This window comes from Podarcis cretensis (assembly GCF_951804945.1).
Source record: "Podarcis cretensis genome assembly, chromosome: 10".
NCBI lineage: Eukaryota > Metazoa > Chordata > Lepidosauria > Squamata > Lacertidae > Podarcis > Podarcis cretensis.
This window is the reverse complement of record NC_137179.1, coordinates 34,280,738-34,308,479: the sequence shown is the minus strand read 5'-3', so window position 1 is coordinate 34,308,479 and position 27,742 is coordinate 34,280,738. Positions and strand designations below refer to the sequence as shown.

General features: G+C 46.3%; 1 protein-coding gene across 5 annotated transcripts; it reads left to right on the top strand.

The window, feature by feature from the left end:
• On the top strand, nt 1-26,721 carry LOC307225444 (struthiocalcin-1-like). Of its 5 annotated transcripts, none has more exons than XM_079993259.1 (9): nt 1-191; nt 2,683-2,834; nt 3,525-3,584; nt 5,543-5,708; nt 6,018-6,122; nt 13,804-13,889; nt 20,033-20,167; nt 22,477-22,582; nt 26,499-26,721. In XM_079993259.1, exons 3-9 carry the CDS (start codon nt 3,531-3,533, stop codon nt 26,585-26,587), a joined length of 741 nt encoding a protein of 246 aa, XP_079849385.1. In that variant the 5' UTR covers nt 1-191; nt 2,683-2,834; nt 3,525-3,530; the 3' UTR covers nt 26,588-26,721. The 5 variants fall into 5 exon arrangements, with proteins under 5 accessions (XP_079849385.1, XP_079849386.1, XP_079849384.1 ...); XM_079993260.1 differs by lacking the exon at nt 1-191 and adding an exon at nt 1,383-1,411 and having other exon boundaries at nt 5,554-5,708; XM_079993258.1 differs by lacking the exon at nt 1-191 and adding an exon at nt 1,383-1,411.
• The last annotated feature ends 1,021 nt before the right edge of the window (nt 26,722-27,742 follow it).

Here is a 27,742-nt window from a genome sequence, read left to right as displayed (position 1 = left end):
CCTCGTTCCAATTCTGTTTGGGGCACTCAAATCAAGAGCGCTTCTCTTGGGAAGTGTTCTCTCCTGAGCCTGGCCAGCCTCTTTTTACAGATCCTACAAGAAAGAGGACATGATGGTTCCAAGAAGGACCGTGAAATACTGCCTTTCGCTGCTGCTTTTGACCATCCTGCCTTCCCGACCTGCACTGGAGGGTGTGTTACCAAGAACTGGGTGTCTTTCCTTCCCTCTATTTTTCTTCACTGGTCTTTCTTTGTATTGTCCCTTGCTTTCTTTTTTCTGTTTCTCTTCTTTGTTTCTCTTCTTTTTGTTCTTTCTTTCTTTCGAGTGCAATGACTGGGGCCTTTATTAATGTCCAGTGATTGTAGTCTCATGGGGGTGGTAAATGGTAGATGCCTGGGTGAGAGACAGGAAATGTCGGTCTCCCAGGTGAGAGGCTGGGAGGAGAAATGAAGGATTCCTGGTGAGAGCTGGAAGGAACTACAGTCCTCTGTGGGGGGGGGGGTTAGGGCTAAGAATTACTATTAAGAGAGGGCTCTGTATTCTGCTTACTTGATTTGTATTCTAGTAGTTCTCATGTTACTGTTTTATTCAATAATTTAAAATAAAATCTTAAAAAACAACCAACCAACCCAGAGAAGGCTGTCTTACTTCCTGCTGGAAATGAAAAGGACAAGTTCATTGCTATCCTGTTAATTTCAATAGGGCTTCCTATGTGACTGCCTGCCTTTAGATCAGGGTCCCTGTTTACGTTAAGAAATATTTCTTAACAGTAGTTAATCCAAGCGAAGATAAATTCCTGAAGTACTCGATGTGCCCTCTTCATTGGAAACTACTGTTTCCCACCAGCTTCTGCCCCCTGGGGCTCTTTTCAGTATGGACCACAGCTAACTTTTCAGTGACAATTCATAATTATAGGCACTAATAGAAGCACTCCTAACTTATTTACCTCAGAGTAAACTGCATTGAATTTGATAGGACTCTCAGGGCAATTCTAACTATGTCTGCTCAGGGGTTAGTTTAATTGACAATGGAACTTGAATTAGTCGTAACTAATCCTTTGTTTTCGGTGGGGTTTTTAGTGCCACTAAAGTGCACTGTAAGCTTTCATACTAAGGAACGAGAGCTAATCCACACCTCTGGCAATAAAATGGAAACTTCCCCCCACTCTCTTTCAGTCTCCAATGTGGCCCTCACCGGAGAAGCTTTACAATCCAGCACCTACAACCCACTAGGAGGAGCTATGAATGCCATTGATGGGTCTTTAGTAGGTATATTTACAGAGGGATCCTGCACCCACACAGATTATGAAAGTAATCCATGGTGGACGGTAGACTTGCAGGCGCAGTATCAAGTAGTCCATGTAAGCATCACCAATCGGGAAGACAGAGAGAGGAGGCACCACAAATCCTAGGTATGGTATATAGATCGGATGCTTTGTAGTCAGGGAAGGGGAAGCTGCGGTCCTCCACGTGTTACTGTAGTACCACTCTCATCATCCTTAGTCATTGTCCACGTTGGTTACGATTGCGATTTGGGAATTCAACAATTATTTGGAGGGCCACAGGTTCCTTATTCTGTCTTACACACTGAGATGTCATGAGGTACAATAATCTGTTCTGCCCTGTTTTCATCACATCCAGAACTGTTTCCATTCCACTGCAGTTCACTATCTGCCAAAAGCTACATTATTTCGTTTTGCTGTCCGCTGTGGGAAAATTACATAATTTATGTAATTCCGTACATAAATTATATAAGTTACAATGTCCTATGATGCCTCCCCACTCATTTAAATGTAAAGAAAATGCAGTGCAAATTGGGGGGGTGGGGGTTTGTAATCAATTATATATTGTCTGTGGACTGAAAGGAGCCAAAACAGCAAACGCTGATCGTATTCACTGGATCGATTTCTGTTCCGCACATGGAGTGAATTTGTGAACATTGGCCATTTCCACTTCTGTTTTTGCAACATCCTGTGGCATTCCTGCTTTACAGGATTACGGCACAGGGAGAAGAATGTAGTGGAAAAGTTTCAGACAGATCCCTAGCTACCGTATTTTTCGCACCATAGGACACACTGGACAATAGGACGCACCTTGTTTTAGAGGGGGGAGAACAAGAAGAAAAAAAATCTCCCCCTCTCTGCCCAGCGCCCCTTCAGCGAAGCGGCAGGAGGTGCTGCGCAGAGAGGGGGAGCTTTTTCCCCCTCTTGTTTTCCCGCTCTAAAACAAGGTGCCGTTTAAGGTGCGGGGAAGCCCACCACCAGCCCCAAAGAGCAGGTCAGGGAGCAGCGGAAAGGCGCAGCGGAGAGGCTGCTGCCATAGCCACGCGTCACCTCTCCAGCCGGGAGAGGGTCCCGGGGTGCTTCTTTAGCCCCGCGCGCTCTCTCCCGGCTGGACAGGTGACACGCCACTCGAGGCTCCTGCCATAGCCGTGCGTCACCTCTCCAGCCGGGAGAGGGTCGCGGGCCTATGGCATCTTCGCTCCATAGGACGCACAGACATTTCCCCTTCATTTTTGAAGGGGGAAAAGTGTGTCCTATAGAGCGAAAAATACGCTATTTGAGTTCCCCAAACATAGCAAATATTTGTTCTTTCCTGAAATTTTCAAGTGATGTCACCTTTCTGATAAAGTTCTTCAATTATTGTTTAGTACTGTTTCTTGATGTTTTCTTCTCTTTTCTAGATGTGCTATAATAAATTCTTTGGATGCTGGGGAAACATGCAGTTTTTACTGCGAAGCGTCAAAAGGGCAGTTTGTTACAATTACCCTACCAAGGGGCGGATACCTCACGCTTTGTGAAGTCCAGGTGTTTGGTCAAAAGATAGATTCCAGTGGTAAGTAGGAAAGAGATTGGTATCTGTTTATGTGCAAACAGACTGAGGCTGCATATATCCCATGTACTTAAAGCACATTTAACTGCATGCTTCCCCCCCACCCCCCAAAATTCCTGGGATCTGTACTTTATAAAAGGGTGCTGGGAACTGTGGCTCTGTGAGAGGTAAATTACAGTTCCCAAGATTCTTTACAGGAAGGTATGTCCTTTAAATGGATGGTCTGCACCCAGCCTAATATACAGGAGAAACACAATGTCTATAATGTTGACATTCATTAATGGTCATTCTGGATGCTGTAGTAGCAGATTTTCTTCACTGAGAAGGTGTTGAAGCAGATTACCTTTGAGGTTCCTCCCAATGCTATGATTCTGCCATGCCAGAGTTCCCTGGGAACTGTAGCGTTATATGAGGGAATCTTTCATTAAAGTAATTTCCCCCACAATTCTGTAGAGGAAGCCATGACAGTTACATCATTATAATCAATTCCAAACCCAGCACAATATTTTCTAAAACTTTCCCCCCTCTCCTCCCCTGTGAACCACACCTCCTTCAAATCTGCTTTGCAGGGTTGGGAAAACACCCACATGGTAAGAATTTACTTCTACACTTTGACTGTGCTGAATGAATTACAGCAGCAGATAAAGCTCAGCTAAGCCTTTTATTTCTTTTTATTATAAATTTCTTTGGCAGCCGGCCATGAGCTGGAGAAGAACAAGCCACTCACACCAGGAGAACAAGTTAACACTTCTGGTAAGTAGACCATTGCATACTGCTAGTTGGGAAGGAATGTTGCTGGTATTGTAGTCTTGTAAATGTGGGTGCCAGTTTGGGCATGATTCAGCCACTTTTAAGCAATTTCTGCAATGTGAGTTCTTTAAAGTCACTCAGCGCTACTTCCTGATATCCTTTAACTCAAGGGAAGCTGCTGAGCTCATCCACCCTTGGCCATTGGAAGTGGTTTGTGTTGATAGGAGTTGGAGTCCAACCAATCTGGAGGGCCATGGATGCCCCATCCCCGCTTCAACTGGAGATGCTGGTGAATGAATTTAGGACGTGAGAATTCAAGGCATTTGCTCACCCACTGATTGATGGGCCCCCAACTTTAATAATAAGACTAGCACTTATAATTCATTCATATATTTATTGCAGATCCATTTTGTATATTCTCATCACCATTGCTCAGTGATTTAAGTGCAGACAGCTTACATAAAAAAGAAACGAAATAAGCATTATTTTTTTCATATAAAAAAAATCACAATTGCCAATAAAGAAATGGTGATGTTGGCAGGACTCAATCTGAAAAAAATGTACTACTAAAACATGAACATCCTAACCCTCTCAGTTAAATAAATGGAGAGGTTGCTGCTGGATTTTAACATCTATTGCATCAGCCACTCTTGTAGTCCATCTGTATCTTCTGTCCTCTCCCTTTGGAGGGACGAGCCTGGAAGCTTGGACTATGTTGCCAACTGCCAGGACCCAAAGAAGACAAATTGTGTCCCATACATACACAATATCCCTAATTATATCAGACCTTAGTACAGATTTTAATTGTAAGCCACTTTGAGAGCCAACTGTGCCTGGAAAGCCGGATAGGCATATGATCAGTATTAAAATAAATTGTTCAGCCTCACTCATCATGAGGACTGATCCTGTTGACTGTAATCCATGAAACTGGTAGTTTCCGAAAGATATTTTGGAGGATGCTGTCATTGTATGGAAGCTTCCTGGGGGTTTTCGGTGAGAAGTCTAGTAATGGTGAACATATCATCTAGATAGTGAACAAACCAAGAGCTTGTGGACTCTCCTTCCTCGGAGGTTTTTAAGCAAAGTTGGACGGCCATCTGTCAGGGATGCTTTAGTTGATATTCCTGCATTGCAGGGGGTTGACTTGAGGTCCCTTCCAGCTATGATTCTAGGAATCTAAACATCCCAAAGCATCAGCTTCCTCATCGCAGCTAGTCTCTCCCTGCATAATGCGGCTATAGGCAAGTGCTGAATATGGATTCCTGGTGTGTATGAATAATATGTGTATGAATGACATACAGAGTAAGATAGACCTGCTGTATTAACAGAGTAAGTATTCTAGAGCAAGGGCATCTAGCATGGTCCCCTCCAGATACTACGGACTCCAACTCCCATTAGCCCTGGCAAGCATCATCGGCAATCAAGACTATAGAAGTTACAGTCCAGTGACAGCTGGGAGGTACCACATTAGCTACCCCTGCTGCAGAACGTGCTGTAGAATTGTCTACACTTCTGCATAGTTGAACTATGGCATCTCGATCACAATATGTAGTGATGACCACTGTCACAGATGACTTTGAAAGGGGATTCAATAAATTCATGGAGGATAAGGCTTTCAATTGCTACTAGCAATGAAGACTGTATATTGCAAGCAGCATCAGAGACAGTATGTTGGGGAGTATGGTCAGGGGAGTGCTGCTACACTCATGTTCTGCTTGTGTTGTGGCTTTCCATAGGCAACTGGTTGGCCATTGCGAGAACAGGATGCTGGAGTAGATAGCCCTTTGATCTGGTCCAGCAAGGCTCCTCTTAGGAAGTTTAACTGCAAAGAAATGATTGAGCAAAATGTTCTGTGTCTCTTGCTGATATTTTTTAGTTCTTTTCACCTAAATATTGGTGGGGTTCCCATACTTCCATGTGCCATATCTCCGCTGGGGTCAAGCCATTGATTAATGCTCTAGTTGCTTTGCAGGTGCGCTACAATCAACAGCATGGGGCGTGGGGAAACCATGTCCTTCACCTGTGCAGGGATGCAGGGCCAGTATGTGACCATTACAATCCCGGGGAGATATGAGTTCCTCTCACTCTGTGAAGTGCAAGTTCTCGCACACCCATGGCTCCATGTGGGTGAGTAGATGGCCTCTGTTGTGAATTTGATGTGCACAGCAAAGGAACATGTTGATCATGCGATGTGGGCGAGCCAAATCACTGATTGTTAGAAAACCCCATGTGGAGGATCAGCTGCTGGGTGACTTTGGGCCAGTCACACTTCTCTGAAGTCTCTCAGCCCCACCCACCTCACAGAGTGTTTGTTGTGGGGGAGGAAGGGAAAGGAGAATGTTAGCTGCTTTCAGACTCCTTAAAGGGAGTGAAAGGCGGGATATCAAGAAGAGAGTGTTTTCCCAACGATTTCTCTTCTGAATTTTCTTTACAAAGCCATTGAGGAGGACCCCATGCTTTTAAGAAGAACCTCCATATCTGTGGCATTTTATCTCTGCCTGCTGCTTATGACTCCTCTGCCAACGCTCACTTTCCAAGAAGGTATGTTTCTGAGCTTGGGCATCAATTTCCCCCTTTTCTTCTCTCCTTTTCAGTGATTCCACCAACAGCAAGATTCCATTTATTTGTTTATTGCATTTACTCCCACCTGTTTCTCCAAGGAGCTCAACGTGGCATACATGGTTCTCCTCATTTAATCCTGTGAGGTAGGTAAGGCTGAGACTCAGTGTCTGGTCCAAAGTCACCCAGTCAGCTTCATGCTGAGTGGGGTTTTGAACTCTGGTCTGCCAGGTCCTACTCTGATACTCTAACCACTGTACCAAATTGGCTCTCTTTCAGAGGCTCATCAGCCCACACGTACGTAGCAATTCACAGCACTCTCGGCATCTCTCCAAATCTGAACTACCGCAGAGTCTTTCTCTGCTCTCCCCTGACTAGCTGAAGTGTATTTTACTTCCAAAAGCAGTTGGGGGTGGAGGGAAGGAAGGGAGCCTTCCAGGGCATCACAGGAAACCTCAGCCATGAGCTCTTGGTGGGGGCAAAGGACCAACCAGCCATTCCTGCCTAAATGGCCACTGGGAAGGTGTCCCAAGGGGAAAGGATAGATGGGATCTTCCCTTCTGAAATGTGAAACAGAGCTCTAACATCAGAGTGCTAGATCTGATGCCAAAACCTCCCTTACTCTCTCTGCCACTGGCTCTTTCAAAGCGCTGGCCTTACTGGCACTGGCTCTATGGCTTCAGAAGGGCTGGGAAGGGGGCATTCTGGTAAGCAATGTGGATCCGAAACATCCTAAGCCATCCTGGTCCCCTAACACACCATTAAAATGGGAAAATATTGGGGGGGCCACTAGGTGGCGCATCAGAAGATGGCTGACAATAACATCTCTCCGACCAACACAAGGTAATTTGGAGGCTATGATGGGGGTAATTAGCCTCCTTAACCCCCCCAGGATTATGGGGGGGACGGCCCTTGCCTGCTGTGCCCTATACCACCCCCGAATTTGTGGGGGTGGGGGCACTAGGCACAAAGCCCTCCTGTGGGATTTTCGGCACTCCTTGACGCCGTCCCCGATTCGCGCCGCTGGTTGCAATGATCTTTAAAAGAAATAATTTGGACATGATTAATTGCACATACATCAAGGAAAAAGGGGAGTAAATACTGCTGACAGAAGAGATCTCTGATAACAAGACAACAATAAAATACGAGAAGAACGTCAAGATACGGTAATGACTGAGGGGGGATGTGATGGGACAATGAGCTACTTGTGCGTAAAAGGGTTAGTCCCTCGGAGTTTGGTTAACGTAGCAAAGCTCTGCCTTGAGCGGAGCCCTTGGACATGGCTCCGTCAGTCACTGGTAGGATCCGACAGTGGGCGCTTGCGGAAACGTTTCCAGCATAAAAGCTGCTTGACGGAAACGCGTCTCCTAGATTCCCTGCGTGACAGCTTCCGGCGAGGGGTGGGGGTCGCTAAAGGGGGCCTTGATACCTCCTCACTGTTCTCACTGGAAGTGTCCCAGAGCCTCCCCTCCGACTTCCTGTCCCTGGAAGCTCCTGCTCCCCCCCTACTGGTTCCCTCTTCTGCTGCTGAATCTCTTCTATCCTCCTGGAGCCCTTCCCCCACCTGTTCTTCCGATGGCAGTTCCCTGACATCCACCTCCCCTCCAGGCCCCCCTCTATCCCCTCCCGCCTCCCCTTCTACAGGCGGTGAGGCTGGAAAGCCTCGGAAGGAACTCTCCTCGTCCTCAGAGGATTCAAACATTTCTAGCCACTGCCTTCCATTTCCTTCCCCGTCTTCCTCTTCTTCGTCGGAGTATGCTACCTCCTCACTCCCTGACTCTGGGAACCCTTCAAACACCCCTTCCTCATCAGTGGTTCCGAAGTATTCCCTCCTAAATCGCTCCACCGGCTGCGGTTTTCTAGGGAAACGCTGATGGAACGTTTCTATCAGAACCTCGTCGTGGACTTCTTCCGCCGGCACCCACGTGTTTTCTGACTCTTCCTCCCCCTCCCATTCTACCAAGTATTCCACCCGATTCCCCTTCCACCTGGAATCAATGTTTCCTGCCACTTCCATGTTGCGTTCTCTCTCTTCAATGACAGGTGTTTGGGTGACCCCCCTCTCACGTTCCCCCCACTCCCGTCCTTCTCGGTACGGTGACAGTAATGATCTGTGAAATACGGGGTGCAATTTCATGTGACTGGGCAATCTGAGTTTGAAGGCTACTGGGTTCACCTGTTGTATGACCTCAAAGGGTCCCAACCGTTTGGGTCTCAATTTCTTACACCCTCCCTTAAACGGCAGTCCTTGGGTGGATAGCCACACCCTGTCTCCCTCCCTTATGGTTTCACCTTCCCTCCTATTTCTGTCTGCTTGTTTCTTATATGCTTCTTTGGCTTTCTCCAAGTTGAGTTGGAGCTGCCGGTGGATTGCTTCCATTTCTTCCACAAAGCGTTCCGCCGCTGGTACACTCCAGTGCTCCCCTCCTTCTCCTGGGAATGCTCGAGGGTGACACCCATAATTGGCCAGAAAGGGACTCATCCCTGTGGACACGTTTTCCGCGTTGTTGTAGGCAAATTCTGCCAGAGGTAACTTATCTACCCAATCAGTTTCTCTGTCTTTTACATAACACCTCAGATATTGTTGCAAAACCCCGTTTGCCCTTTCTGCTTGCCCATTTGTTTCTGGGTGCCTGGCGGTGGAAAAACTTACCTCCACATGCAACAAGCTCATTAGTTTCCTCCAGAACCTGGAAGTAAATTGTTTCCCCCTGTCGCTCAAAACCCTCAAGGGGGCGCCATGCAACCTGAAAATATGCTTTACAAACAACCTTGCGGTTTCTTCCGCTGTGACTGCATGTGAACAAGCTATAAAGTGGCACATCTTAGTTAGTAGATCTACTACCACCATGACCGCGGTTTTCCCTTTGGATCTCGGTAGATCGGTCATAAAATCTATGGATACCATCTCCCATGGCCTTTCTGGGGTGGGTAAAGGTTCTAATAACCCTGCTGGCGCCAACCTCTCTCCCTTTGCTCTTTGGCACCTGTCGCATCCCCTGACATACTCCCGCACGTCTTCCCTCACCTTGGGCCACCAAAACTCCCTGGTAACCAACCACATGGTCTTGTGCTGTCCGAAGTGCCCCGCCGTGGGGCTGTCATGCAACTGTTTGAGCACCCGCCCTCTTAGTTCCCCATCTGGTATGTAGAGTGCCCCTTTGTAATATAGTTTTCCGTTCTTTTCCTCAAACCCCCCTGTGTTCTCACCTGTCTCCCTGAGTTCCCTAAGCTTTTCTTGGGCATATTCATCGTTCTCAATACCCTCTACCAGTTCTCTTTGCCCCACCAATGCCGCCCCACAAACCCCGTGGTCCTCAGAGATGATATGTCTTTCTTCCGCCGCTCCTTCCCCCTCTAAGTACTCAGGTTTTCTGGAGAGAGCGTCCGCTCTGACATTCTCTGCCCCTGGCACGTAGCGAATTTCGAAATTGAACTTGGAGAACTCTTGCGCCCATCTTACTTGTCTCTGGTTCAGTACTCGGGCTGTCCTCCAGTATTCTAGATTTTTGTGGTCTGTCCGCACTTGAACCTTGTGTTGCGCCCCAATCAACAGGTGTCGCCATCTCTTGAACGCTTCATGGATGGCGAGTAATTCCCTGTCGTACACGGTATAGTTCCTCTCGGATTTGTTCAATTTCCTCGAGAAGAAGGCACACGGTCTCCATTCTGACGTATCTTGTCCCGGCTGTAGGAGTACGGCGCCCACCGCTCTGTCAGATGCGTCGGTTTCCATTCTCATCGGCTGCTGCAGATCCACGTGTAAGAGTTGTTCCTCCGAAGCAAACGCCCTCTTTAAACTTTCGAATGCTCGCTGCGCTTCTTCTGTCCAGACAAATTTCTTCTTACTGCTGAGACAATCCGTGATGGGGGCCGTTAAGTGGGCAAAGTTCTTGATGAACTTCCGATAGAAGTTTCCGAACCCCAAAAACCTTTGCACATCTTTCTTAGTTTTCGGTGGCCTCCATTCCAGTACCGCTTGCACCTTGCTAGGATCCATGGCCAGCCCCTTGTCTGACAACCGGTACCCTAGGAATTCCACCTCTCTGGTGTGAAACTGACACTTCTCCAGTTTTACCCACAGCTGGTTTTCTTGCAGTTTGCTCAGTACCTCTCGTACATCTCGCACATGTTGCTCTTCATCCTCTGAGTACACCAGTACATCATCTAAGAACGCAGCGCAGTTCTTGTAAAGCAATGGTCCTAGGACGTGATTCATGAATGATTGAAATACTGCCGACCCCCCTGGAGGCCGAAAGGCATAACGCAGTACTCAAAGGCCCCCAAGGGGGTGAACATAGTGGTTTTCCACTCATCTCCCTTTCTCATACGTATCAGGTTATACGCCCCCCTCAGGTCCAGCTTGGTAAAAATTTTCCCTTTTCTCACCCGGGTCAGAATGTCATCAATTCTGGGCATAGGGAAAGTCACGGGTTCGGACACTGCGTTTAGGGCCCGGAAGTCCACAACCAATCTTGGTTTGTCTGAATTTTTTTTGTCCACAAAGAACACTGGGCTACCCCCCACCGCTCGTGACTCTCTGATGAACCCACGCTTGAGGTTTTTGTCAATAAACTCCCTTAACTCCTGCATCTCCCTGTCTGACATTGCATACACCTTGCCCACTGGCAATTGTGCTCCTGGGAGTAAGTTGATTTGGCAGTCAAAGGGTCTGTGCGGGGGTAGTTTATCTGCTTCCCTTTCGCTGAAGACGTTGGCAAAATCTGCATATTGTCGTGGTACCCTACCTTGATCCGTTGCTTCTATCTTTGCTAACGTGGCCTGGGTACCTACTTGGCCCCCCTTTTCCGTGCAGTGTCCCATACAATGTGCTGACCCAAAGGAAACCACTCTCTGATGCCATCCCACAAGCGGATGATGCAGCGCTAGCCAGCTCATCCCCAAAATGATGGGCGCTCCTCCCAAAGTGGCTATATTAAACGCTATCAGTTCCGTGTGTCTTGCCACCCTCATTGTCATGGGGACAGTCTGCTGGTTAACTTCTCCTCCCAACAGCGCCCTCCCATCAATCGTGGTCACCTGCAGGGGATTTTTTAAAGGGATGGTTTGTATCTGGTGTGCAGCTGCAAACTCCTTACTCATAAAGTTGCAGGAGCTGCCTGAGTCTAATAGTGCCTTAACCTTTAGAGGGTGTCCGTTTGCCAGCTCTAACAACACCTCTATTACTAGCGCTGGTCTTGGCGGTTCCGGCGTGGGCACATTCACTGATCCTTGGCCTGGCTGCTGTGCCCTGATGGTTCCAGCCAGGCGTTGGCTTTTACTGACTCCTTAGGTCCCTCCTCCTCCTCCCCAACAGCTCCCGCCATTCCTTGCCATTCCTTTCTTTGCGGACAAACCCTGGCAAAGTGACCTGGCTGTTGGCAGAGAAAACATTTCTTGGCGCCTTTCCCCTCCTTCTTCCGCCCTTCGCTGGGGTTTGAAACTGCGCGCGCGCGCGCTGTTCCGATTTCCATCGGCTCTGCTGGCTGGGAAGGCTGCTCTGGAATCTCCGGAATGCGGAAATCCCTCCAACGCTCCTCTTTCCCTTCCCGCTTCTCCAGGGCTCTGGCCTCCTGGCGTGCTCCTATGGCCAGCGCGGATTTAGTCAAATGGTCCATAGACTCTGCCCTGGGCGCCCGGGAAAGTTCATCTTTTACTGCCGAAGATAATCCTTCTTCGAACAGCATTTGTATCGGTTCCGCAGACAAATCCCAACTTAATTTATGGATCAACATGGTGAACTCAGTCCAGTACTCACGGACAGATCGGTTCCCTTGCTTACACGCCATTAGCTGTCTGCGCGCCACTCCCTGCTCAATCTCACTGGAGAACATCAGATCCATGGCGCGAAAAAACTTCCTTGTGTCCTTTAGGACCTCGTTATTGGCTGCCATCAGGGGCCTCACCCAGTCTCTCACCCCTTTTTCTAGATGGCCAATCACATACCCCACCCTCGATTCCTCATCAGGAAAATCATCAAACTGCAGATTAAGGGCATATTGCATTTCTGTCCTAAAGGCTTGATAGTTCCTGGGATCACCCCCAAATTTCTGCACCAGTCCCGGCACCTTCCTTGAGACTTGGGTGGCCTTTCCCTTCTCTGCATCGTGAGCCCTCCTCTCCTCAAGCCTAGCCGTTTGCAGGGCTAACTGCATCTCCAACATCCTGTACCTTTCTTCCAGGTTTGGAACGGCTGCAGCTGCTTCCCCTTCGCCGGCTCCGGTTGGGTTGCTCATGATGCCTCTCCTTGCACAAGCGCTTTCAGGGACTGTCGGATTGCTGTGATGGGACAATGAGCTACTTGTGTGTAAAAGGGTTAGTCCCTCGGAGTTTGCTTAACGTAGCAAAGCTCTGCCTTGAGCGGAGCCCTTGGACATGGCTCCGTCAGTCACTGGTAGGATCCGACAGTGGGCGCTTGCGGAAACGTTTCCAGCATAAAAGCTGCTTGACGGAAACGCGTCTCCTAGATTCCCTGCGTGACAGCTTCCGGCGAGGGGTGGGGGTCGCTAAAGGGGGCCTTGATACCTCCTCACTGTTCTCACTGGAAGTGTCCCAGAGCCTCCCCTCCGACTTCCTGTCCCTGGAAGCTCCTGCTCCCCCCCTACTGGTTCCCTCTTCTGCTGCTGAATCTCTTCTATCCTCCTGGAGCCCTTCCCCCACCTGTTCTTCCGATGGCAGTTCCCTGACAGGGGAGGGGGGGAAAAACCTGCCTCTACCTTTTTATGTGATTTAACAAGAATCCCCCTCCCCTAATGAGTCAGAAATTAAGGACTTAAGCTGTGGATTTAAGGCTGTGTGGAGATAAACTTTCAATCCAAAGCAATGTTTCAAGATGAAGCTGGAAAGCTAAGAGTTTTGGAGTGACGCAGTCAGGAAAAAATGCCGTTCGCCATTTTGTGAGGCATTGTGGGAGCTCTTGGGTCTGGGAGGAGAAAGAGAGAAATAGAGTTGTTTACATATCGTGAATCAACTCCTCGGTGGGACTTAAGAGCGACAAATGCCAAAATTTATGATGGATAAAGTGATGTTATCTACGAAGGAGATATATGGAAACCATCTGGACTTAGTGGAGGAATGGGAAATCCACACAGGATTATTACACTTGCTATCGGCTTAAGGAGACTAACAGAAGAGATCGTAAAGGAAAAAGAGAAATTATACGAACAAGATATGATGTGGCAACACCAAGATAAGACTGGATAGAATTATGAACTTTGTTTGGACTGATTGGGACTGATTTGGACATTAACGCAGTAATAAGAAGATGATCTGAATTCCCCTTTGGATCTTGAAGTATGGGTTCCCCCAACAAAATTTAAAAATTTGGCTTTGTAATTCGGAATTTATATGATGTGATTTAATTTGATGTGATTGGCCAGTTAATAAAAATTATTTAAAAAAAAAATTAAAAAAATGGGAAAATATTGAGTCATGTTCCTGAGTGTGACTAAATCTTCCCAACTCCTTTGGAAAACATTTTTTTTTATGGTAATGCAATAAAAGGAGAGAGGAGTGCATGTGTGTTCAAGCCTATTCCCATAGTAAGAGAATAATAACCTGTGCTACAGCTCTAGGAGTCTCTCTTAGCCAGTCAATCAGATTTTTATTGTTTGTGGTCAATGGACACTGCAATATTATCTAATAACTCTGCTGCTCCTTGCAGGATTCACTTGCCCAGAGAACTGGTTGAAGCATGAAGGAAACTGTTATGGCTACTTCGAGGAACCTGTGACCTTTGCACAGGCTAGTGTGAGAGATGGTTTATCATTGTATTAGCTGTACATTTGAGGAGTCATCATCCCTTTCCTCTCTGTGAAAATAGAGACTGGACAGGAAGGTGCTGCAATTGGGCCTGTCTATACCGAGGCCGGTGGCCATTGATGGAGCTCATGGTTTGGCGCACTCCCTGTGTGACAGGAATCACTTTGTGGCACAGTGTGGCTGGCTCCACACAATGCGGGAAGGCTGGTGTTGGCCCCCAAATCCCACAAGACCTCACTTGCTTGCGTTGCATGGTCTTATCATAGAATCATAGAATCATAGAGTTGGAAGAGACCACAAGGGACATCGAGTCCAACCCCCTGCCAAGCAGGAAACACCATCAGAGCACTCCTGACATATGGTTGTCAAGCCTCTGCTTAAAGACCTCCAAAGAAGGAGACTCCACCACACTCCTTGGCAGCAAATTCCACTGTCGAACAGCTCTTACTGTCAGGAAGTTCTTCCTAATGTTTAGGTGGAATCTTCTTTCTTGTAGTTTGGAACCATTGCTCCGTGTCCGCTTCTCTGGAGCAGCAGAAAACAACCTTTCTCCCTCCTCTATGTGACATCCTTTTATATATTTGAACATGGCTATCATATCACCCCTTAACCTCCTCTTCTCCAGGCTAAACATGCCCAGCTCCCTTAGCCGTTCCTCATAAGGCATCGTTTCCAGGCCTTTGACCATTTTGGTTGCCCTCCTCTGGACACGTTCCAGTTTGTCAGTGTCCTTCTTGAACTGTGGTGCCCAGAACTGGACACAGTACTCCAGGTGAGGTCTGACCAGAGCAGAATACAGTGGCACTATTACTTCCCTTGATCTAGATGCTATACTCCTATTGATGCAGCCCAGAATTGCATTGGCTTTTTTAGCTGCCGCCTCACATTGTTGGCTCATGTCAAGTTTGTGGTCAACCAAGACTCCTAGATCCTTTTCACATATACTGCTCTCAAGCCAGGTGTCACCCATCTTGTATTTGTGCCTCTCATTTTTTTTGCCCAAGTGCAATACTTTACATTTCTCCCTGTTAAAATTCGTCTTGTTTGTTTTGGCCCAGTTCTCTAATCTGTCAAGGTCATTTTGAAGTGTGATCCTGTCCTCTGGGGTGTTAGCCACCCCTCCCAGTTTGGTGTCATCTGCATATTTGATCAGGATGCCCTTGAGTCCATCATCCAAGTTGTTGATAAAGATGTTGAATAAGACGGGGCCCAAGACAGAACCCTGTGGCACCCCACTAGTCACTCTTCTCCAGGATGAAGAGGAACCATTGATGAGCACCCTTTGGGTTAGGTCAGTCAGCCAGTTACAAATCCACTGAGTGGTAGCATAGTCAATTCCGCATTTTACCAGCTTCTTTACAAGAATATCATGGGGCACCTTGTCAAATGCCTTGCTGAAATCAAGGTAGGCTACATCCACTGTGTTCCCTTCATCTACCAGGCTTGTAATTCTGTCAAAAAACGAGATCAGGTTAGTCTGACATGACTTATTTTTCAGAAATCCATGCTGACTATTGGTGATCACATCATTCCTTTCTAGGTGCTCACAGACTGTTTGCTTAATGATCTGCTCCAGAATCTTCCCTGGTATTGATGTCAGACTGACTGGGTGGTAATTATTTGGGTCCTCTCTTTTCCCCTTTTTGAAAATAGGGACAACATTTGCCCTCCTCCAGTCTGCCGGGACTTCGCCTGTTCTCCAGGAATTCTCAAAGATGACTGCCAGTGGTTCTGAGATCACATCTGCCAGTTCTTTTAATACTCTTGGATGCAGTTCATCTGGCCCTGGAGACTTGAATACATCTAAACTAGCCAAGTATTCTTGTACTATCTCCTTAGTTATTCTGGGCTGTGTTTCCTCTGCTGAATCATTTGCTCCAAATTCTTCAGGTCGGGCATTGTTTTCTTTATCGGAGAAGACTGAGGCAAAGAAGGCATTGAGGAGTTCAGCCCTTTCTGTGTCCCCTGTTTGCATTTCACCATCTTCTCCTCTGAGTGACCCCACTGTTTCTTTGTTCTTCCTTTTGCTACGAACATACCCATAAAAGCCTTTTTTGTTGCTTTTAACCTCTCTAGCAAGCCTGAGTTCACTCTGTGCTTTAGCTTTTCTGACTTTGTGTCTACACATGCTGGCTATTTGTTTGAATTCCTCTTTGGTGGTTTCCCCCCTTTTCCATTTTTTGTACACATCCTTTTTTAATCTTAACTCAGTTAAAAGTTCTTTAGATAGCCACCCTGGCTTCTTTAGGCACCTTCCATGTTTCCGTCTCATTGGTCTTGCCTGAAGTTGTGCTTTTACTATCTCCCTCTTAACAAACTCCCAGCCATCATGAACTCCCTTTCCTTTTAGTATTACTGTCCATGGGATTTCACCCAGCACTTCCCTAAGTTTTATGACGTCGGCTTTCTTAAAGTCAAGAAATTGAGTCCTAGTATGCTTGGCTGCTCCTTTCCGCTGTATAGTAAACTTCAGAAGAGCATGATCACTCGCGCCTAATGATCCTTCCACTTCTACCCCACTAACCAGGTCATCAACATTGGTTAGGACCAGATCTAAAATGGCTGTTCCTCTTGTTGCTTCTCCCACTTTCTGGACAACGAAGTTGTCTGCAAGGCCAGTGAGGAATCTGTTTGACCTTATGCTCTTGGCTGAGTTTGACATCCAACAAATATCCGGGTAATTGAAGTCCCCCATTACTACTATCTCCCTTCCTTTTGCATGCTTGGCCATCTGTTCCAGGAAGGCATCATCTATGTCCTCCGTTTGGCTTGGGGATCTATAGTAAACGCCCACAATGAGGTCCCTGTTATTCTTCTCTCCCTTAATTTTGACCCAAATGCTCTCACTTTGGCTTTGAGGTTCTAAATCTTGGATCACTTCACAGGTATACACATCCCTGACATATAACGCCACTCCTCCTCCTTTCTTGTCTGGTCTGTTTCTCTGAAATAGATTGTATCCCTCCATTATTACATTCCAGTTATGGGACTTATCCCACCAGGTTTCAGTGATGCCTATTATGCCATATTTAGTTTGCTGTACTAAGAGCTCAAGCTCATCTTGTTTATTTCCCATGCTTTGCGCATTAGTGTACAGACATTGAAGTCCATTAATCATTCCCCCGTGTCTCTTATTTAAGGATTTTTTCCTCCCACCACTAGGTCTGCTTGCTGTTTGCTCCATTTGGTCTATGACATTTGGATGATCATCTTCATCAATTGATAGACTCCTACCTTCAGGAGCACTGTCTCCCTCCCCCACATTAGTCAGTTTAAAGCCCTCCTGATGAGGTTTCTGAGATTTTTGGCAAAAACATTCCTCCCAACCGTTGTGAGGTGCAGCCCATCGCTTGCCAGAAGTCCATCTTCAAGAAACTGCAGTCCGTGATCTAAGAATCCAAACCGTTCCTGTTTACACCATTTGCGAAGCCAGCTGTTCACTTCCACTATTTTTCTCTCTCTCCCTGGGCCATGTCGTTCAACTGGGAGGACAGATGAGATGACAATTTGTGCATTTAATTGCTTCAATTTCCTGCCCAGAGCCTCATAGTCTCTTTTGATCTTCTGGAGGCTATTGCTTGCAGTGTCATTGGTTCCCACATGAACCAAGAGGAAGGGGTATTTGTCAGTGGGTTTTATGATTCCTTGCAGTCGTTCAATTACATCTTGGATCTTAGCCCCAGGGAGACAGCACACTTCCTGAGACATCTTGTCAGGTGCACAGATCACTGCTTCTGTTCCCCTCAGTAAAGAATCCCCTATCACCACTACATGCCATGTCTTAGGTTTGGTCGGGGTTCTTCCATTAGCTGTCCGTTCCAAGGTCGCCTGCACATTCCCTGAGGACTGACTTTGCTGCTCGTCTTCATATACCTGATTGACTGTAATGAGGGAGAGATCCTCAAATGGAGTCTGCTCTTCGTCTTCCATGCTAGGGGAGAGGACCTCAAAGCGATTGTGTATTTCTAAACAATCAGAGCGAACCCTGGGCTTCCTACTTCTTTGAGTCATGTTTCTCCATATATCTGGCTCCTGTGTTGGTGAACTAGCCTCCTTCTCAGGGGAGTCCCCTGTCTCCTCCTTGGTGGAGACGGTGTGCTCTGTTGCTTCCAAGAAGAGCTCCAGCTCTCTAATTCTTTGGAGCGTAGCTACATGTTCCTCCAGTTGCTGGACTTTGTCTTTTAAGAGGGCAGTCAGCATGCAATTGCTGCAGGTAAAGCTGCCTGCAACCTTTGGCAAGATGGCAAACATTGTGCAGGAACCGCAGGTGACTGCAGCTGTTCCCTCACTCTCCATCTTGAGAACGTGTCATTGGGGGTGGCTACAGTGGTCCTCCATCATAAGAAGCATGCAGACAGGACAAATAACTCCCCCCCAAAAAACCCTAGGTCTCCCCCAAGAAACGTTTGACACTAGCTCCCCTAAATCTAAGAGATGGATTAAACTGCGCGTGCCGCTAGGCGCGCGCCGCTGCCCTGCAAGCTCTGATAAGCTCTGATAAGCTCTGATAAGCTCTGATTAGCTCTGATAAACCCTGCCCCCTCTAACCTTTGCACAGGGAGAGCAGCTAATCAGCCACAAGAAACACACACACAATAAAACCTTTTTAGCTCCTTCTTCAGCTGCTGCCCTGCAAGCTCTGATAAGCTCCTCCCACAGCTAATCACCTGCCTCAACAGAAACCCTGCCCCCTCTGACCTTTGCACAGGGAGAGCAGACAATCAGCCACAAGAAACACACACACAATAAAAGTAAGAGTCTTGCGTGAGTTCTGGGAGCGGGTGGAAAGGAGACTTCCTTAAAGAAGGTTGCTGTGCCTCAGGTCAATCCTTTCCTCAAGGAGTTTCAGATAAGAAGGCACAACAATCTGTGGGGAGCATGCAGAACTTCAGAGGTTGGTATCAGGGTTGTGGGGCGTCAGGAGTGAACCTACTCTACGCTGGATTATCGGTTTATTTACTCAAAGCAAAATGGTAGTATTGCCAAAGAGTAGATCCCTAATGCACAATATTAATCCAGTAATTTTAAGGCAGAAGAAGTAGTAATGAATATAATAAAGAACAATTATCATTATTATTTATTACATTTGTTAGTTGCTTTATCTTGCCCAGGGCAACCCAAAGTGACTTACAACCAACCAACAAACCAGCCAGATCAAAAAACACCACATAGATACATTAGAACCAAGAGGAAAAAGAAATACATGAAAAATATCCCGCCCACTTCTAAAAGGCTACAGAGAGTTGAAGGCCAAAGGACTGGTTATAGAGGAAAGTTTTTGCCAGGCACAAAATCATGACTTTTCAGCCTTGGTAGCTGTAATGGTTCTAGGGGTTGCTCGTGCGTAAGTCGTCGCCACACCTGGCTGAGTTACCTGGGTGAACCCTATTCTGTCCGGACAGCCACTCACCCGTGGCTGTCTCAGTTGCTGGCAGAATCCGTCAGTGGGCGTTTCTTGAACTTCTTCCAGCAAAGAAGCTCTTTGACGCCTAGTCTCCGCCTACTCTCCCTGTGCGGAAGCCTTCTGCGCAGGGAGGGTGTGGGCAGCGGAGGATCCGTGCTCTCCCTGCTGGTCTCCGGCGAGGAGTCATGGAGCCACCTCGCCGATTCCCCCATCTGCCCCCCTTCTCCACTGGTGCTACGCTGATTTCCTTCCCCAAAAGATGGGCTGCTTCTCTCCCTCCTGGGACGCTCTCCGTAATCCCTCTGGAGCCCTCCCTCTCCCTCTGGCTCCGATGGCAGTTCCCTGACAGTAGCATTTATCTGTTTCTCTTTCATTCTTCTGCATTATTGTTTTAATGTAAAAAAAGATGAAAAATGGAACAAGGGCAAAACTGGTATTAGATTATGAGCACTTGGCACTAGTGTTTGCATAGGGCTGGAAGGCTTATCCCTCAAAGGCTAAACTGCAACCGGGGGCAACTTAAATGATAAAAAGAAAGAAAGAAAAAAGAAGGTAAACCTGACTCTGTTGATAGCTGAGCTCTAGCTGTTGCAGCTAGCAAACCTTTGTTCAGTTTTGGTAGAGGATGATTTGATTAAAAAAGAAAGTCAAAGTTAGCAGCTAGGGGCTGTGTCTAGAAGCTGGTGCAACCCACAGAGTGAATGGCATTCTTTGTGTCCTTGTGTAGGAGAAATGCCAAAAGGAACATCGTGCCGACCTAGTCTCTTTCCATAGCAAGGAAGAAGTCTGTGCAATTGCGAAATTTGTTGCCGGCTTCAGTGACAACAAAGATGTTTGGATAGGTCTCCACGATCCTCAAAAGGTGAGTGCAGCGAGCTCCCTGGTGCTTAACGTCTTGGGATGTTTCCAACACTCTTCTCTTCTGAATTCCTCTCTGGATTTTGGAAATCAAAAACAAGATCAAGTAATTCAAAAGTGGAACTGATGCACTGGAGATCTCCATGATGGCAAATATCAACACAATCTGTCAGGAAATGCCACTCTCTGACTAGAAAGCCTTCTCCAATAATTCCTTATCGGTAAGAACTTTTGCTCTCAGGGTTGGGGAGAAACACATACTGTATTGGACTAGCTGTAATGTGGAAGTGAGAGTCAAACTGGGTGCAGGATGGCCCGGGTTCTAATGTTGAGCCAGCCAGTCGCCATCTAACCCAGGAAAGGGGAATCTGTGGCCTTCTGGGTGTTGCTGGGCTTCAACACCCGTTGTTGGGAGCGAGCCATCAATAAATCACACAGACTAAGTGAACTTAACTCTTTATTTGAAGAAACGGGATCTGCTCAGGAGTGCCAGGCCTAATGAGCACTACAACTCGTATTCAGTACAACTTGGTGTTATGAGGCAGTTGCGAAGAAGGGAGGCTTCCCACAGGTGCCCAACCCTCCTCCTCTCCCAGGTTTTCCCCAAGCAATCTGAGACTGCTGCTGGGTGTCTGCCTTTGCAGGCATGGGAGACACCCATGCTTCTTCACCAGCCTGACTCATCTCTGCCTCTTGGCCTCACTCCTCTCCTGCTTCTGTTTCTGCTGCAGCTTCTGGACTTCTCTCTGCCACAAACTCTCCCTGATCACTAAACCCTGTTACCTCTTCAGCTTCTGACACCTCCTCCTCCTACTACTACCTCTGACCACTCATCACCAGTCCCCTGTCTCTGAGCCTTCTTCCCTTGGAGGTTCCGCAGCTGGTTCCTCTTATTCTTCCTCTGCATCCAACCAGTCCATGGCACCCATTAACCCCAGCCAGCATGTCCAGTGCTCGGGATGATGAGTGTTGGAGTCCAACAATACAGTGGTACCTCGGGTTAAATACTTAATTCATTCCGGAGGTCCATTCTTAACCTGAAGCACCACTTTAGCTAATGGGGCCTCCCGCTGCTGCTGCCCTGCCGGAGCACGATTTCTGTTCTCATCCTGAAGCAAAGTTATTAACCCGAGGTAATATTTCTGGGTTAGCGGAGTCTGTAACCTGAAGCGTATGTAACTTGAAGTGCATGTAACCTGAGGTACCACTGTATATGCCACAAATTTCTTATCACTGAATGAACTTCATAGGTCAGTAGGGAGGAGAATTTGGTTTGAACCCCAGTGAGCACGACTTCAAAGCAAACTGTGGGGCTTTCAAACAACCCTTTGTAAACACAGCACACAGGGATGTTTACAAAGGGCTGTTGAATCCTGCACCTGTGCTTCTCCATCAAACCTTCACAGAAATTTGAAGGAGAAATGCAGAGATTTGAAGGTGGTGGTGTTTGAATGCCTTGAGCATGGTGCAGTCCCACTGCCCATCAGCTGATAGGATGGGAATGCAATGTCCTGCATCAAAACTACCCAGAATCTGAAGAAAAAGACCAAGTTGCTTATTGGCTCCCAACCAAGGTGTCAGGGAACTGCCATCGGAGCGCAGGTTGGTGGAGAGGCTCTCGGACACTGGGGAGGGAACCAGCAGGGAAAGAGGGAGATCTTCCGCTGAGGAAGAAGGGAAGGAGGAGGAGTCGGAGGGAAGGCGCAGGGACGCTTCAAGCGAGACCAGTGGAGAGAGCTCAGGACCTCCCCTGGGGACGCCCACTCTGCGCAGAAAGCTGTCGTGCAGGGAATCCAGGCGGAGACTTTCTGTCAAGGAGCTCTTATGTTGGAAGAAGTTCAGGAAACGCCCACTGACGGATTCTGCCAGTGATTAAGGCAGCCACGAAGTAAGGGCTGTCCGGTCAGGGAAAGTTTTAGCCAACTACTCAGCTTGGAGCGGTTTGGCGCTTACGCACAAGCAACCCCTAAACCCTTTACACAAGGCATATCACATTGCGGACCTCCTACTTAGCCGTAAACTCAGTGAAGTCATACCACAGATGTGGGAAATCTTTGACCCTCCAAATGCTGCTGAACTACAACTCCTAAGCTTCTGAAAGCATGGCTAATAGCCAGAGATGGTGGGAATGTAGCCCAAAAACATATTTTTTTTTGGGGGGGGGTACAGATTCCCAACCACAATTTTATTCCCAGGCAGACTGGTCTAGGACTGCAACCTTGGTAAGTTTCCGCACCATTCCACGAGCATTCTCCAAAGTATTCCACATGGTTGATTCCCTTACTAACTGCATTTCTTGCCTTCCACCTGCAGGATAACGTATGGGATTGGACTGATTCCACCAGGTTTAACTTATATGCTTGGCTGGATGACACAGACAGAAAGAATGAACATTGTGCGCTATTGCTCCACGGCACAAGTAAGTGTGCAGGTGCTTTGGCAGATGGGGACACAGGGATTCAGGAAGGAGAAGAGCAAAATACGGCTGCTTTTGTGTACCTTCCAGCTCTAACACTTTGAGAGCTGAGATTTATGGGTGTTTCCTCTAAACAGCTGCAAAGCACTGCTTGGGTCAGAGGTGGGAAGGATGCAGTTTGTAGCAAAAAAAGTGGCTGGCACACCTAGACACTCCTCTTCTGTTGCAGCCTCTTCCCTCTGCCACATCCACCCCAGCCAGGGTTCCAGGCATGTGCTTGCTAGGTTGTTAAAGCAAGAGCAAAGGGGGAAGAGGATTCCAGAGAAAATGCTTTCGGCAAGTGAGGTAGCTGTTCACCTCCTGCTGTTCTGTACAGCAATTGTACTGTGAAATTGCTTGGAGATGCTTCCTAGGATTCATAAGTGACATAAAGGACATCACCACCACGCCACTTAGCAACTGTTCAGTAGAGGCCTGACTTCCCAAATCTGCCAGCTTTGTAGCTCAAACCAGTGGTAATCCTGATGGGCTTAAAGACTTTTGCCTGCCTGACTTTAAATTGTACTATGAATCAGCGGGTTTCTGCTGGTTGGATTGTCTGCTTCTTGAGAATACTGACATTTTGGATTTGCAAGGTTTTAACAATGCTTTTGGATGGCATGCATATTTGTGGTACGACAAGGTTAAAGCACACAAAGCCTTTAAGCATCATATTGTCAGGAAAGCATTATTTAATGTCTGGATAAGGTATAAAGATTTACTGGAAAGTAAGACCCCAAGGTGGTTGTCACCTATGGAGGCAAAGGCTCTGAAAAGACTCAATATGGAGGCCAATTGGCTGAAATATTGGGAGATATTAGAACAAGAAGGAGATAAATTGAAATTGCAGAGTTTTGAGAAATTAAAAGACAAAGTGCGAGATTGGCTTCACTATTATCAAATAAGAGAGGCCTATAATGCGGACAGAAAATTGGGCTTCCAGGTGGAAAAATCGAAATTGGAAATAGAACTGTTAGAACCTAAAACTAAGAATTTGTCAAGAATGTATAACTTGCTGTTGAAATGGAATACTCAGGATGAAACAGTTAAATCAGCTATGATTAAATGGGCACAGGACATTGGTTATAACATTATGTTTGCTGACTGGGAAAAGTTGTGGACCACCGATATGAAGTTTACGGCATGTAATGCCTTAAGAGAAAATATTATGAAAATGATTTATAGGTGGTACATGACCCCAGTCAAGCTTGCAAAAATTTATCACCTGCCTGATAACAAGTGTTGGAAATATAAAGAAACTGAGGGTACATTTTTTCATCTTTGGTGGACGTGCCCGAAGATTAAGGCTTTCTGGGAGATGATATATAATGAACTGAAAAAGGTATTTAAATATACCTTCCCTAAGAAACCAGAGGCTTTTCTCTTGGGCATAGTCGGCCAATTGGTGCTAAAGAAAGATAGAACATTTTTTATGTATGCGACAACAGCAGCAAGAATACTCATTGCAAAGTACTGGAAGACACAAGATTTGCCCACCTTGGAGGAATGGCAGATGCAAGTAATAGACTATATGGAATTGGCAGAAATGACTGGCAGAATCCGAGACCTGGGAGAAGAAGTGGTGGAAGAGGACTGGAAGAAGTTCAAGAACTCTCTGCAGAAACATTGTAAAGTGTATGAATGCTAAAATGATGTTGGATATGAAATAATATGGCATCAATGGCACAGTGTTAAAAAATATGCAAAAAATGTAATAGAAAAAGGGTGGAAAAATAAGGTTATATTATGTCAAAGTAAATAATATGTTAAAGGTGTTTAATTATAAGGAGGAAAGATTGGAGACATAATAGAAGTGATTATAATAATTAGAAATGAGTTTTGAAGAAGGGTAAGGATCTGCTGTATCTGATTGGACAAAGAGGAACACAAAAAAGGGAGGCGTGAGGAGGTCAAGAAAGAAGGTTCTGTAAAAATGAGTCTGAAAACTGGATTTTTTGTTTTTATTCGGCATATTGTTTTTGGTGTATGTCTTTTTATGTATTTGGAAAAACAAATAAATATTTTATATAAAAAAATAAAAAATAAAAATAAAGACTTTTGCCTGCCAGGAAAGGTGGCATATACGTCAACAAGGTGGTTAGCACAGGTAGTCATAATCACATTTTTAAGATGCTGCCACTGTGTCACCTTAAATATCCTGTGCTGCCACTTGTGTATGTCTGTGCATTCCCCTCCAACCAAGGAGGCTAGAAATTTGGCAATTCTCGAAATGCAAATGTTTAAATCAAAACCCAAAATTCTCAGTTGCACAGAGGTTTGCATTTTGCATATCACATCTACAGCTTTGCTTTTAGCCTTTCTCCTAAGGATGTAATCATGTGCTTGCAAAACTGTAAACAGATAATAACTCTTCTCGAAACTTAGAAGTAGTGCTGAAGAGCGGACATTGGGCTTATCCGTACTTACCTTTCCTCTGCGCTTCCCAGACACAGGGCTGCATTTTAAGCTGTGTGTCTCTACTGCTAAATTGGAGCAAACAGCACTCCGCAGAAAATCCAATTGCCATTTGGTGTGCTTCAGCTTTAAAGAGCGGGTTTTTGTGGGGAATGCTCCAGGGCAGGGAAAAGAGTGCTTGGACACAGAGTTGTGCCTGGAAAGCACAGCTCAAAAGGTAAGTGCACATAAGTGCCCATTGTCTGTGGTTTCTTATTCTTGCTGCAGCCTGAATTTAGCCAGTTTGGCAGGTTTCTGTGGTGCTTCAGGCAATACTTACGACTTTTCCAGACAGCCTTTCTAGACAGTACATTCATGGTTATTTCTGCTTGTGATGGCACAGGGCAGTCTGACGAAAACTTGCTTTCAGTACTCTTTGTGCCTGAAATGTTTTGGGGCAGATATCCTGCTTGGTTTCCAATCAGTGCATGTCCTGCAGCTTCCTGCTGAAATCCTGTAGCTTTGTATACTTCAAACGTCCCAGGTTATTGCTGTCTTGCCTTTGTTGCCCTGTGGTGCAAGAGTGGCCCCTCCAAATGGCAATGGTGCAGCAACACCAGGGAAGCATTGCAGAACAACTAATAAAGCAAAATGACGCATGGATGGTCCACTATAAATGCACTGCTCATGCATCAGTGATATATTGCAGAACACACCCACACAAAACCCCCATTCTGGAGGAGCCCTCAGTGAAGATGAAAAAAAGGGGCTGAGTCAGCCACTCATGCTTAGCATTTGAAATCTCAGGAGCCGAATTGGTGAACTTCCTCTAGGTCAAACATTGTGTTTCTGGTGATGGATACAGAAATTCTGCCCATGGTTTTGATCTGTGACAGCTGTTTCAGACATATGCATTTTCCATATAGGAAAAAAGACCTGCATAGTGATGTTCTATTGCTTCAGATGGGCACTGAAGACAGTTCCCCCCTTGGCAAGCTTTGAGGAGGATTGCTCCCAAGTGAATTTCATACTGTTATCGCTCTTGACTTTATTTTATTAGACAGAAAACCCCTATATGTTTTTGTTCGTCGCGTGTGTTCTTTCTTGTGCATTGTAGGTGAACCTGGATAATTCATACAGAGATGGAATATACAGTATATATTATTTCAAAAGAAAATAAATATTTAAGGCTGTGGTCATCCCACATGAATGTGTGAATGAGCCTTAAAAGGCCGTGGAGTGAACAACACTTTTCTAATAAGACAGAAGACAGTTAATATTTTAATTATTAGTTTTAATAACCTATATTGCATGTTTAATATTGTTTTGCAGTATGTTGTCCAGAGAATGTTTGTGGACAGGTAGCTATAAACATGTAATTCATAAAATAAACAACCCTGGGAGGTTGCATACCAAGGAGAGCACAGATCCTGCAACCCACAAATCACCCTGGTATCTCAGCTGCCTTATTTTTCTTTCCGCATAGATTACATTGCATGGGACAGCAGAAATTGTGAAACCAAGAGCCCCTACATTTGTAGAAAGACACCACAAATTATCGTTCGTGAGTGCTAACAAGGAGGAACCCTGGCTGGCCCTCTAGAAGAATCTGCACCCAGAGGGATGTCAACTCCTTCCATGACTGCTAAAGTCACCTGCTACTCATCTATAGGCTGAAATCCCAAATAAACAGTAGAACTTGCAACTCTGTGTGGCTGGGTGTGTCATCTGTTCCAAGACGGGGAAACGTATTCCTTGATTTTTCTTACCGATTGTATTTATTTAAACAGTCATAAGCCGTACTTTTACAAAGTGGTGGTGTACCCAGCAGAAATAATTTAGACAGCAAACAATCTTGGGGGTTGAACCCAAGACCTTCTGTGTGCTGTGGCCCTTCCTGTTGAAGATACTCACCTGTCCCACCTGTCTTCTGTCATGGAACCCTGTGATTCTCAGGTAGTCACATGTCCAGGCAGTTACCAAACCTAGACCTGCTTAGCTACTTCGAAGTGATTTTCTCCTGTGCCTTCACACCACAATAAAAGGCCAATAATAGCACAGTACATAGTGATGCATTTATTAATTTACTGCATTTATGCCTCACCTTTTTCTTCAAGGGGCTCAAGGTGGTGTACCTGGTTCTCTCTGCTCATTTATGCTCCACAGCAACCCTGTGAGACTCAGAGGCAGTGCCTGGCCAAAGGTCACCCAGTAAACTTCATGCCAGAGCTCTAGTCTCTCAGGTCTTAGCCTGACATGTGGTACTGTGTTCTGTCAGTACCTTTGGGGGCAAAGCGCAGCAGGTGGAAGGAAATAAAACCTGCCAAGAAAGTGGCATGTTTCCATGGGGCCCTTATCCACAAGGCATATGCTACCAACATTGTACAGTAAACAGAAAAGTCCAAGAAGACAAAAACAGCACATTGCGCTTGCCTATCAGGTAGAGAGGGACACATATGTCAATTTCAGTTTCCCTCATTTTCTCATTTATTCCAGTCAATTTCCCCAGTCCAGTTTAGTCCCTCACATCAGTTTCTGTGTTTTTTTAAAAAGTACTCAAGACAATTGATCAACAGTTTCCTTCAAATTTAACCTACTGTGCATATTTTTGTGTGCAATTTGCCCATACACAGTGCCTGGTTGCTTCAATAAAACCTTCCCAGGTGGAGGGAGTTTGGAAGAACCCCTCTGGATTTCTGTATAAATATACCGTAACAGAGATATAACGCA

What these genes read in the sequence shown, in the direction of transcription:
- LOC307225444 (XM_079993259.1), top strand. Translation starts at nt 3,531, where the DNA reads ATGAGCTGGAGAAGAACAAGCCACTCACACCAGGAGAACAAGTTAACA. An exon ending in ACACCCATGGCTCCATGTGG is followed by an intron (nt 5,709 to 6,017) that starts GTGAGTAGATGG and finishes TTCTTTACAAAG; the next exon opens with CCATTGAGGAGGACCCCATG. An exon ending in TGACCTTTGCACAGGCTAGT is followed by an intron (nt 13,890 to 20,032) that starts GTGAGAGATGGT and finishes GTCCTTGTGTAG; the next exon opens with GAGAAATGCCAAAAGGAACA.